The sequence below is a fragment of the Medicago truncatula genome, chromosome 3, assembly GCF_003473485.1.
Source record: "Medicago truncatula cultivar Jemalong A17 chromosome 3, MtrunA17r5.0-ANR, whole genome shotgun sequence".
Classification (NCBI taxonomy): Eukaryota; Viridiplantae; Streptophyta; class Magnoliopsida; order Fabales; family Fabaceae; genus Medicago; species Medicago truncatula.
In genome coordinates this window covers 30,926,465-30,937,843 of record NC_053044.1, presented here as the reverse complement: position 1 = coordinate 30,937,843, position 11,379 = coordinate 30,926,465, and the positions used below count along the sequence as shown (strand labels likewise).

Here is an 11,379-nt window from a genome sequence, read left to right as displayed (position 1 = left end):
TTTAATAGTCGAAGGAAAATTTTAGAAGGACTAAAACGAAAAGTTGATATATTTTTAGAGCCAAAAAACATATTTAACCCTTCTTTTTAACAAGTCAAGATGAATTATATATATAACCAATCAAAAGACTCTCCTCAACACATGTATAAACAATAAAGTTACACAACCATGAAAAACAACAAATTGCAATTCATGAAATTAAATTAAATTTCCTAACAACGCTAAATTAATTTTTCTAATTCTGTGCACTCACAATCCTCCACTCTCCTTATCTAAACAAATTATTCCAATTAATTCATGAAATTTTCCTAATTTCCTCGCATCCACCTCAAAAAGAAACATTTTAAAAAAGTTCAAGACATGATATGATACATGTGGAAGCCTCGAAGAAGGAGAGAAAATAGATTAGAAGCGAAGACAAAACAAATTTCAACAAAAGCAAACGACCCCCCATACACAATGACGACTTTTCCAAATTGAATATTTCCTCCAATAGGTAAACCCAATTGTACAAAAAAGAAATATCACCAATTCTACGATACATAACCAAGGTTGCCTCATTCATTCACGATTTGGGTACATTGACACCCTCCAATATACTATTATGAAAATTGACTTTCAAACCTAAAATTACTTCAAATAAAATAAGCACCCCTTTGATGATTCTAATATTAGTCCAACTATTTTTTGCTAAAAGAAGAGTATCATTCATGAACTTCCAATGAGAAATAGTAATAGATGTGGTACTACCTACATTGTACCTAGTCAATAAACTAATTGATGTTGGTGAATTTAACATAATAATGAGCCCTACTGCCGCAAGTAAAAACAACAAAAGGGAAAGATGATCACCTTACCTTAATCCTCTCTCTAGTGGAAACTCGTCTGTCAGGTTTCCATTGACCAGCACAAAAGTCGTTGTGTTTGATACACATTCCATAACCCACTTCCTCAACGACATTGAGAAATCCATCTTAACCATAACAACTTCTAAATATGAGCAATCAACAAAATCATATGTTTTTTCAAAATCAACTTACAAAAAACCAAATCCTTTTTGAGCTTACATGTGTCATCCAACACCTTATTAGTAAATTGATATAACAAACAAGCGAAAAAGGAATATAATTGTTGTTTGGCAAAAGTTAACATCAAACAGTCGTTGTAGTATAGTGGTAAGTATTCCCGCCTGTCACGCGGGTGATCCGGGTTCGATCCCCGGCAGCGGCGTCTTTTTTACTATTTTTGCTAAAAAGCAAAATAAGTTTTTTTAACAAAAAAATAAATAAATTATATTTACAAATATTTCTCAACAAACCAAATTATAAATGGTACTATCTCCTTAACAATTACTATGAGATATGTTTGTCTGTCACATCCTCTATGCAATCTGAAATTAAATGATCTTAAATTCATTGCGTTTGATACACATTCCACAACCTCCTCCCTCCACAACATTGGGAAATCCATCTAAACCATAACAACTTCTAAATATGAGCAATAAACATAATCATTTGTTTTTTCGAAACAAATCCTTTTTGAGCTTACATGCATCATCCACCACCTTATTACCAATAATAATACTACCCATAATTTGTCATCCCTTAATGAAAACTGACTGAACATCATAGACGATACCCCTAATTACATTCCGAAGCTGACTAGCCAACACTATCGCCAAAATATTATACAAAATAGAAGCTGATTGAGCATTATCATCGCAAAATCGAATAAACATCACTTTTAATTACGATCAAATTTTACAAAATAAATTCATTCAAAATCAAATTTTATCTGTGAACGACCAATAACATGGTAATTTTTTGCTTGAATGAATCATATATATCACTAGATTCTGGCAATGGCATTACACGTGACCTAACAAAACATCCAACACATTTATTTAATTAATTCAGTTGGAAATTTCTTTGAAAATTAAGATGCATGAAGATCCTCGTATAATAGTTAATGGTTATTATAATAGCATATTCCAATTTCAGTCGAATTTTATTTCATGTTTCATGAACTAATTGCTGACACATGATACGATAGTATCATGATCTTTTTTACAAAACAATCTTCTCAAATATTTTCAAACATTAAAGATGAAAATTTCTTCCAATAATGTCTGACACACTAAAAAAGTATTTTAATAAATCTATATATTGTTTGACATTACTTTATGCAATTTTTGTCACGGTTTATTCTTTTGCTTTGAAGTCTGAATACATAGTACCAACACATTATACAATGCATGTAAAAAAATTAATTTTTGTAATTTGGGATATATATGATACAGTCTAATTATATGTTGGCAAAAATCTTTATATGATACAACTAAAGATTTTTCTAGACTAGCTGTTTGCGCTCGATGGAAAATTCTATGATGAAGTCATGAGAATGATATTTTTGGTAAAGTCAACACTATAACATCAAAAGTATAATGAGTAGCATCCAATTGTTTGTACGGTGACATCAAAAGTTCAGTCCCCATAGTATCATCAATTCATCATATTAACAAGACTGCACTTAATCTAATTTTATCCTACATTGTTTTAAGTGTAACACCCAGAAGTGTAACACCCAGAAGTGTAACACTTAAGACTATCGCATAATATCATCAACTATATATGTTTGCATGTTAAAGATGCCAACGATAAAATAGTACATGTAAGTCCAAAATGTTAATTACAAACATTACTAGATGAATTACTATTGATTATTAATCAGCGATCAACAATTTAAAAATGAATCGAACATTAAGAACAAAATTATATTTTTAAAAAAAATCAATTTCCTCCCTGCACCATAAAATATCCCTTTAAACATATCTATTTCTTTCCATGCAGGGCTCATAAGAGCCTTACATGATATTGATAGAGCTTCAAAAAGGCCACATAGTTTCCACAACAAGACAAACTACGATTTCCCTCATGAAACAAACATTTACCAGAGGCTTTTCTATGATATAACTATAATATAATTGTCTCTTATAACAGCTAGTATTTGTGGGTTCACATAAATATATGCTATTGATTTCTACATGATCTTCCACCAAAAAAACACTTGTCACATTAATGCAGTGTAATTATTATTATTATTTTTTTTTTATATTTCTCTGATCATGAAGGTTAATTTTGTAATCATGTCAACCACTGCTAGTACCATGCACAGCTTGTCAAACTACAAGCAAAGCTAGCTGTTTCTTTTTAAACTATCAACCAAACACTTAAATTACATTTAAGAACTGAATAAATCAACAAGCATATTTTTTTTCATAAGCAAGGGAGAGGGATAGTTATTCTATTTGTTGGAAAGAAGGGGTATTCAAAATCTACTACAATAAGCAAAGAAGTTACGTGTTTTAAAGACATACAATGAGGTTCAACCACCAATTCAAGAAAACATTTTTTATTACGCCCTTACCCACATATGAACCCGGACCACGATAAACGTTTTATGCGATCGATCATCTTCAAAAATTTGACAAATTTGCTTGATTAAAGAGAACATCATTACGCTCCATCTAAATACACCACGCCGTTGTTAACCATGCCATATATGACACCTTTTTCCAACAAGCATGTATTTCTACTGCTGTCAACGTGGCACATTCTCAAGCTCAAAGAAGATTCTATCCCTGCCTTACAAGAGAATCAGAAAAGGGGAGATGCATCATGAAAATGTCCTTAAGAACTTCATATAGTGAGATACTCCTCCATGTGCTAAGATATTGTTTATCTTCTCCTTAAGACCCTACACATTTCAATTGAAAGTAAAATTTAGTGTTTTCTTTACTAATAACAAGATAAGAGACTCTACCAATAATGAATTGGTCCAAGTGATAAGAGATTTGCTCCTTAAATATGTGGTCAGATGTTCGATCTCAGACAAAATAAATTTCAGTTGGGAGAAAGAACCCATCTTACTTACCCCACAAGTTTCTTGACAAAGATTAATCATTGCCATGCGGCGGTGGAAACTTCGTACTAATATTATTGTAAAAAAAGACAAAATGAGAGACTCTTGGCATAATTCATTATAATGGCCTAAAATGAAATACTCAATAAAGATAATACATTTTAAAATATTAATGAAATTATTATTTTTTAATTTTAAAAATGCAAACAATTCACCTCAAATGGGTCTTATCTCCTTATTTCCGAAAATAAAGGGCTTAGTTTTGATTATTTTATTATTGGAACTCCTAACACCAAGCACTATCTAATCATACATAAGCTCTTATCCAATTATCCATTATAAACAAGTGGAAATAATTATTAAACTAATTGATATTGATGTTGGTATATAAAGTTGAGAAGAAAGATGCATGTGCAGATGTATGACCCACAATATTAGAGGTTGGGAACCCAATTAGAACAAACGCATGTGCAATTTATTTGTCACTTGTTATGTGGCTTTTAGAAGAGAAAAAAAATAAAAATGAATATGTGCATGTTGTTTAAAATGTTACTTATAAATAGAGGTCTATTTTAAGCTTATGACATCACAACATAGCAAACAAAGTGCAACTTTTCCTATTTTCTTCTCTGTTTCTTTTCTATCATAATGGCTCAGAAGCTTAGAATGGCACACCAAGAAATTTCTATTGCTCTAGTGATTCTAGTTGTTTTGTGTATTAACATGAATATGCAAGGAGCTATAGCTGACTATGGTGGTTGGGAGGGTGGTCATGCCACTTTCTATGGTGGGGGTGATGCTTCTGGCACGATGGGTGAGTTTAGCCAAGTTTTTAGTTTCTTTTTTAATTTATAATTTGCTTTTCCCTTTTTAATTCCATTCCATATTTTAATGAGAAATTAACAAAAAACATTGGCAACCAATAGAAAAATTGACATTGAAAAAAAAGAGGCTAGTAGTATTTTATGTGTTCAGTTGGTTCCATGCTTTATACAACAAATTCGTAATTATATACTTTTTTATACAAAAAAAGTTTAGGTATGTTGGTTATAGACATAGTGACTCACCAGGGGGAAATGTTTATAAATACACATTTATAATTTTGATAATTGTCATTTATAAACTTTGCCAATTAACAAAATGTACTTACTATTTTTTTAACTTCAAAATTTGCACATTATTTTCAATTTGTGTGACCAAAAAACATAACTCCAAAAATTCAAGTCGGACAAAGGCAACACTAGTACTATTTTTATCTTTCTTAAGAAAATATATTATTTGTTACTTTGTTTATTACAAAAAGTGTGGTAAAGTTAGTGAGTTTTATTTATTTATTTATTTTTAAAAAAATATGTAGGTGGAGCATGTGGATATGGAAATTTGTATAGCCAAGGATATGGAACCAACACAGCAGCACTAAGCACTGCTTTGTTCAACAATGGTTTAAGCTGTGGATCTTGCTATGAAATGAGATGCAATGATGATCCAAGATGGTGCAAACCTGGTTCTATTATTGTTACTGCTACAAATTTTTGTCCACCAAATCCATCTTTGCCTAACAACAATGGTGGTTGGTGTAACCCTCCTTTGCAACATTTTGATATGGCTGAACCTGCCTACCTTCAAATTGCTGAATATAGAGCTGGAATTGTGCCTGTTTCCTTTAGAAGGTTAGTGAAGTCTTTTTGCTATGCTCTCTCAAACTTAAAGAAACAATAATTGCCCCGTTGATATACAAATTAATTACTTTTTGACGTTATATCTCTTTGATGCATCAAACATGAGATTTAATCAGAATAGGATAAATATATAAGTTTTTAGGGGCCGTTTGATGATCAGGATATGAGCTGTTTAAATATCTTTGTCTTCCTATCCTGATCATCAAACGACCTATAAAAACCTCGATATTCAAGTTCAAATCACTTTTTTTTTCTTCAAAACTTCTAATTTATAGGTCATATTTTATTCATTGTTAAGATGTCTAATAATGTTATTATTTTGGTGATTATGATAGGGTGCCATGTTTCAAAAAGGGAGGAGTAAGGTTCACAATAAATGGCCACTCTTACTTCAACCTAGTTTTGGTCACCAATGTAGGTGGTGCTGGGGATGTTCATTCTATATCCATCAAAGGGTCAAGAACTGGTTGGCAACCAATGTCAAGAAATTGGGGCCAAAATTGGCAAAGCAACTCTTATCTTAATGGACAATCCCTCTCATTTCAAGTTACAACAAGTGATGGTAGAACTATGACCAGTTTCAATGTGGCTCCAGCAAATTGGCAATTTGGTCAAACTTTCCAAGGAGCACAATTTTAAAATTTGCAATAAGGGTTAGGTTAATAGTTAGTGAAAAAGTTTGTATACTTAGTAAGTTCATTCTTGCATTGCAGACCCAAAAAAAAAGGTTTCATAATTATAATAGCTATTTATTCTTGAAAAGTTGTAATTGTGATTTTAAAAGACCAGCATCCCTTTATTTTATTGGTCTACAAAAGTAGCTGAGGTGGTTATTAGCACCCGCTGGTCACTTTCTTATATATATAGAATATACATAAATATGGAGAGTTTTATGTCTTCTTCTTTTTTTTTTTTTTTTTTTTTTTTTTTTTTTTTTTTGTATTATGAGAGACTTTTCCATTGATATTAGTAACATTGATGAGAGAAATGTTATTATTTGTACTCAACATTAACTTATCTAATGAATAGATGATATAAATGTTTACCTATTGCATAAATATATGGTGGATTGTTTGATGAGAAAAATGTTATTTGAACATAATTTACTTATATCTCATAAATACATGGTTGATCATTTCAACCAGAATCTAAAGGACAATTAAATTGGAGACCTTGCTATAGTTTTTTTTCTTGGGTTTGATCATAATTTGTTTTGTTCTTCTGTTGGGATAGTCCTTTCAAGGTTTGTGTTTGTTGTACAGAGGCGCATACTTTAGTTGTTATTTTTCTTGGTTTGTATATAGGCGCATCCATATTTAGGTTTCAATTATTTTATTTGTCTTTTTCAAAAAAATAAAATAAATTAAAATGTTTGTTGTTATTGATTTATTATTTTATACCATACATATGAGCCAAAAATAACAAGAATTACTCTAACAAAAATAAGAAAAACCAAAAGAAAAGGAAAGGTGTACTATGTTTTATTTGTAGTTAATTTCTTGGGTTAAATATGTTTTTGGTCCCTAAGTTTTACACGATTTTGAGAATTAGTCCTTATATTTCAATAAATGTTTTTAAAATCCCTACATTTTTCCTGAGTTAGTGTAAATAGTCCCTGTTGTCAAATTTCTAACGTGATGCCAATGTTGGCGGTTCAATCTCGCCGGAAAACGGCGGAGAACTTCACCACGATCTTTCTCCGCAGCTTCGTAGATGCGGATCGCCGGTGTTCGTCACACTTCCGGTGAAATATGTTGATTTAGAGGGGAAGATTTGGAGGCCGAAAGCGATGATGTTATCGTTGAAAGCGCTTGTTGTTGCGGATGTGGAAGGTGTTGTGGTGGACATTTGGTGGGGTGGGGTTGAACTTGTTATGATGGCCTGTGTTTCATCAACATGGCACTGATGGCAGGGATCAATTGCACTAATGGAGAAAAAATGTAGGGATTTTAAAAACATTCATTGAAATGTAGGGACTATTCTCAAAATCGCGCAAAATGTAGGGACCAAAAACATATTTAACCCTAATTTCTTTATCCACCTTCTTGAATTCTCGCGCACCTTCCAAAGCTTCCAATACCCTTGTTTAAATAATATAATTTGAACACCTTTTTGTAATTTTTAAATTATATGATCCAATTCTATAAAAAAAAAACCCATAAAGAGCCTTAAAAAAACAATGTCACAATATTTTTATTAGTTTGATATATATATTTATTTCTTCTTATGTAGACACTTCTAATCGCTTATACAACTACAACGAAAATTTCGTTCACGATTAAAATTGTCAAGACAAGACCGAAAAATAATTGCTTTAATTTGCATTTTATATTGAAAAAAGTATTATGAATCTTTCTATTATGAATTAAATTTATTATATTAATTTTAAGAATATATCTTATTTTAAAAATTGCCACATTAAAAAAGTATTAATAGGAATTACCCCATTAATTTTAAGAATGGGGTTTGCTACAATAGACCCACTCTATTTTGTGAACGTCTATTTTAGCAAGATACACCTTTTTCTTTGGACACAAAATACCCATTGCTTTAAACAAAGTGAAACTTAAATATGAGGGTGGAAAGGTAATATCAAACTCTTATTAATTGTGTATCATTTTCTCTCTCCGTTGATTGTTGCCGTCTTCATCTTTCTCTCCATTATTTTTGCTGTGTTTTTGTTGTTTATTATCTTAAAAAAGCTTAACCCAGTTCCTTTATCCTAATTGTTCCAAACATTCTCTTCTCTAATTGTACTATTGTGTTCACTTTTTCATGTTTTCGATTGCTAATAGTATTGGTGTATTCAAGCTTCTCACAAACCGCCAATGAAGTGAACAAATTTCTTTAAATTGTATAAACTGTTCTATGAAAATGAAAAATTAAATCCCCAATCAAATGTGCTAATTTCAGTAACAAATCAATGAATTTTTGAATGAATTTTTGAATGAGTTTTGAATTTGGGTCTTCTTTAATTTTGAATAAATTTTTAAACCAGTTTTGATTTTAAAAATTTGGAAGTTTTAACGCAAATTCTGCAATTTAATTGACAAAAATGGAGGAAAATAAAAAGAAAACTCAAGTGACTTGAAAGAAAAAAGAGAGAGACATCCGATAACAATAATTGCTAGTATCATACTAGTAGTATGTTGTAAAAGTTACCAATTCTTTTTCCTCATTCAAACTCATTCTTTTTGAATCAATCAACCTACTTGAAACCTACCTGCTATTGTCATAATAATGGAGAATTAAGATTTATTTTATGATACATCTACAACATATGAATTGAAGAACCCAGAAGAATAACAAAAATATGGCGTGAGAAACTTGAAGGGAGAACAATTTTCAAAAATAAATGATAAAGACAGCTAGCCTAGGGAAACCTCAAAAAGTATAAAATTTAAAATAAATAAAAAAGTAATTTAAATGTTTTACAATTTTGTCCCTTGGTTTTTTCTTTTACAAAAAGCAAAAACATGGGTATTTTGTGTCCAAAGGAAAAGGTGCATCTTGCTAAAATAGACCTTCACAAAATAGAGTGGGTCTATTGTAGCAAACCCCTTTAAGAATATATCTTAATTTTAATAATATTTTTTTAGGAAATGCTAACAAGTTCATTTAAAGCACTTGATAAAAAATTTAAAAGAGAAATTTTATCTTGGAATTTGTATCAAAAAGCAACTTTTTCTAAATGAAAGTTATCAATTATTTTGATTTTTAAATCATTAACAAGTACCTTAAAAACACTTGTTAGCAAAACCCTATTATTTTTTGTCAGTGATGACTTCCAAGGGGGAAAATGTCACGTATATAATCATGGCGATGACTATCCAATTAATGAATTTGACTCTTTAGAGTGAACAACTAACCGTAGAATATAAAATGAATAGTATTAGTCGTTGATTAGCAAACATTTAAATAGGTTTTTAATCCTTATAAATATAAAAAAAATTCATTTTAATTCCTCTGAAATTTATCTTCAACATTTAGTCTGCCAAAAATTTTCCTTCATTACTTTTTTGTTTCATTACTTGATCTCTACTTTTAAGTTAATTCTTTTTTTTTTTTGAGAAAAAGTCAACTCTTGTGCGGTCTTCATATTTTTAAATGATATTTTCATAAGCACCAAAAACATATGAATTTTTATGCACTAAAAACATAAATAAGTCATGTTTTGTTAACAAATTATAGTATTTTTGGGGGGAGATACGTGTAATATGCTAGATATTTCTCGAAATTTTCATCAAAAAATATGAAGGCTAGACATAAGTTGACTTAAAAGTAGGGATTAAAAGTGTTGATTGGAAATTTTTGGGGGACTAAACGTCAAATAATTTTATTTAACGAAATGTTAGTATATTTATAGCGATAAAAAACATATTGAACCCATTAACAAAATAACGGCATATATTGTAGATACATCATAATAAATTATAAGTTTGTAAAAATAACAACTCTTAATTTGTTCATTTTACGCTTTACTCACTTTAGATGATTCAGATTCACGGATAATATTACTATCTCAAAACTCAATTTATATTCCTTATGATAGAGGAATTCCCTGCCCAATGTCCATATTGATCACCTAGCAATAGCATATTTGGATTCTTTTCTTCTTAATTTCATAAGTTTGTTTTCGAAAAATAAAGGAACAAAAAGAGAAGTTTGTGCTTTTCTTAACTAGCTATATCACTCAAAGACTCAAGTAATGTACTTTACATCATGTAATAATTTTCCTAATTCCTATCTAACTGTATTCCACCCTTTCTTCTTTATTTGGAGTATAAATTTGTCGGTTCAAGACATATGATCAGTTGTAAGAAATCAAAAAAGAAAGAAAAAAAGCTCTTATTATAGTCTCCTGCTGCTTTTTTAAATTGTTGTTGCTCATAACATAGAGTCCTTTCACCTTAGATTTTATTTTTTATTTTTTTTATTTTAGTATTTTTTTTAATTAAAAATAGAAAAATTCTTATTAAATAAAATGTCGTGACCATTTTGCCACTGTTTGTTTCTGTTCCATTCCAACCTCATGTATGTCACATCACCTTTCAAGATATTGTACGGTTTAAGTATATGTCTTTCACAATTTTGTCCTTTCTAAGATATGTCACCTTGAATTCAGGAGTGTGAGTGTTGTGTATAAACTATCATTGATCTCGATTTTCAAGAAATATGAAACTTTAAGATATACCTAAACAATATATGAGATATAAACTTTTGTGTCTTAAAGTTATAAGGTTAGAATTTTATCTAGGGGTGTAATTTTTTTGATTGATCTGTTAATTTGGAGAGAAAAATCATAATCAATCAAAAAAATTGCTTGTTTGGTTTCATGACATAAATGAGAAACGTGCATCTTGAGTGGCATTTACCGCAATTTATAAAAGCTTAAGTTCTAAGCTTCCGCGACAACACGATTTTGCAACATGAGTTTGATAAATTGAACGCTAAAGCAAACACATCAGTTTGATTTGGTTCAAGTTTTGCAAACTTTATAATAGATTTGACCTAAACCAAATCAAACCGATGATCAACATGTTGGTTTGATTTGATTCAATCAGATGACATTTTTAAAAGTTTAAGAAACTCATTTAAAAGAAAAACTAAATAAAAAACTTTTATCAAATGCTCTAATTTATAAGCCATTATAACAAGTACTTAGGCTCAAATGATAAATATAATATATAATGAGTAAGAAATAAAGGAAAACACCATATTTGTCAGATAACACTAATATAATGTGAGATGTTTAAAAAAACAACTAATCTCATGTGGT

General features: G+C 30.1%; 1 protein-coding gene and 1 non-coding gene across 2 annotated transcripts; both read left to right on the top strand.

Moving 5' to 3' along the window:
- The first annotated feature begins 1,158 nt into the window (after nt 1-1,158).
- Nucleotides 1,159-1,230, top strand: TRNAD-GUC (transfer RNA aspartic acid (anticodon GUC)). Its single transcript has one exon. It is a non-coding gene; the product is annotated as a tRNA-Asp (tRNA).
- Nucleotides 1,231-4,489: 3,259 nt separating this feature from the next.
- On the top strand, nt 4,490-6,493 carry LOC25491055 (expansin-A8). Its single transcript, XM_013604971.3, has 3 exons — nt 4,490-4,735; nt 5,279-5,591; nt 5,936-6,493. Exons 1-3 carry the CDS (start codon nt 4,570-4,572, stop codon nt 6,237-6,239), a joined length of 783 nt encoding a protein of 260 aa, XP_013460425.1. The 5' UTR covers nt 4,490-4,569; the 3' UTR covers nt 6,240-6,493.
- Nucleotides 6,494-11,379: the final 4,886 nt, after the last annotated feature.

What these genes read in the sequence shown, in the direction of transcription:
- LOC25491055 (XM_013604971.3), top strand. Translation starts at nt 4,570, where the DNA reads ATGGCTCAGAAGCTTAGAATGGCACACCAAGAAATTTCTATTGCTCTA. An exon ending in TGATGCTTCTGGCACGATGG is followed by an intron (nt 4,736 to 5,278) that starts GTGAGTTTAGCC and finishes AAAAATATGTAG; the next exon opens with GTGGAGCATGTGGATATGGA. An exon ending in GTGCCTGTTTCCTTTAGAAG is followed by an intron (nt 5,592 to 5,935) that starts GTTAGTGAAGTC and finishes TGATTATGATAG; the next exon opens with GGTGCCATGTTTCAAAAAGG.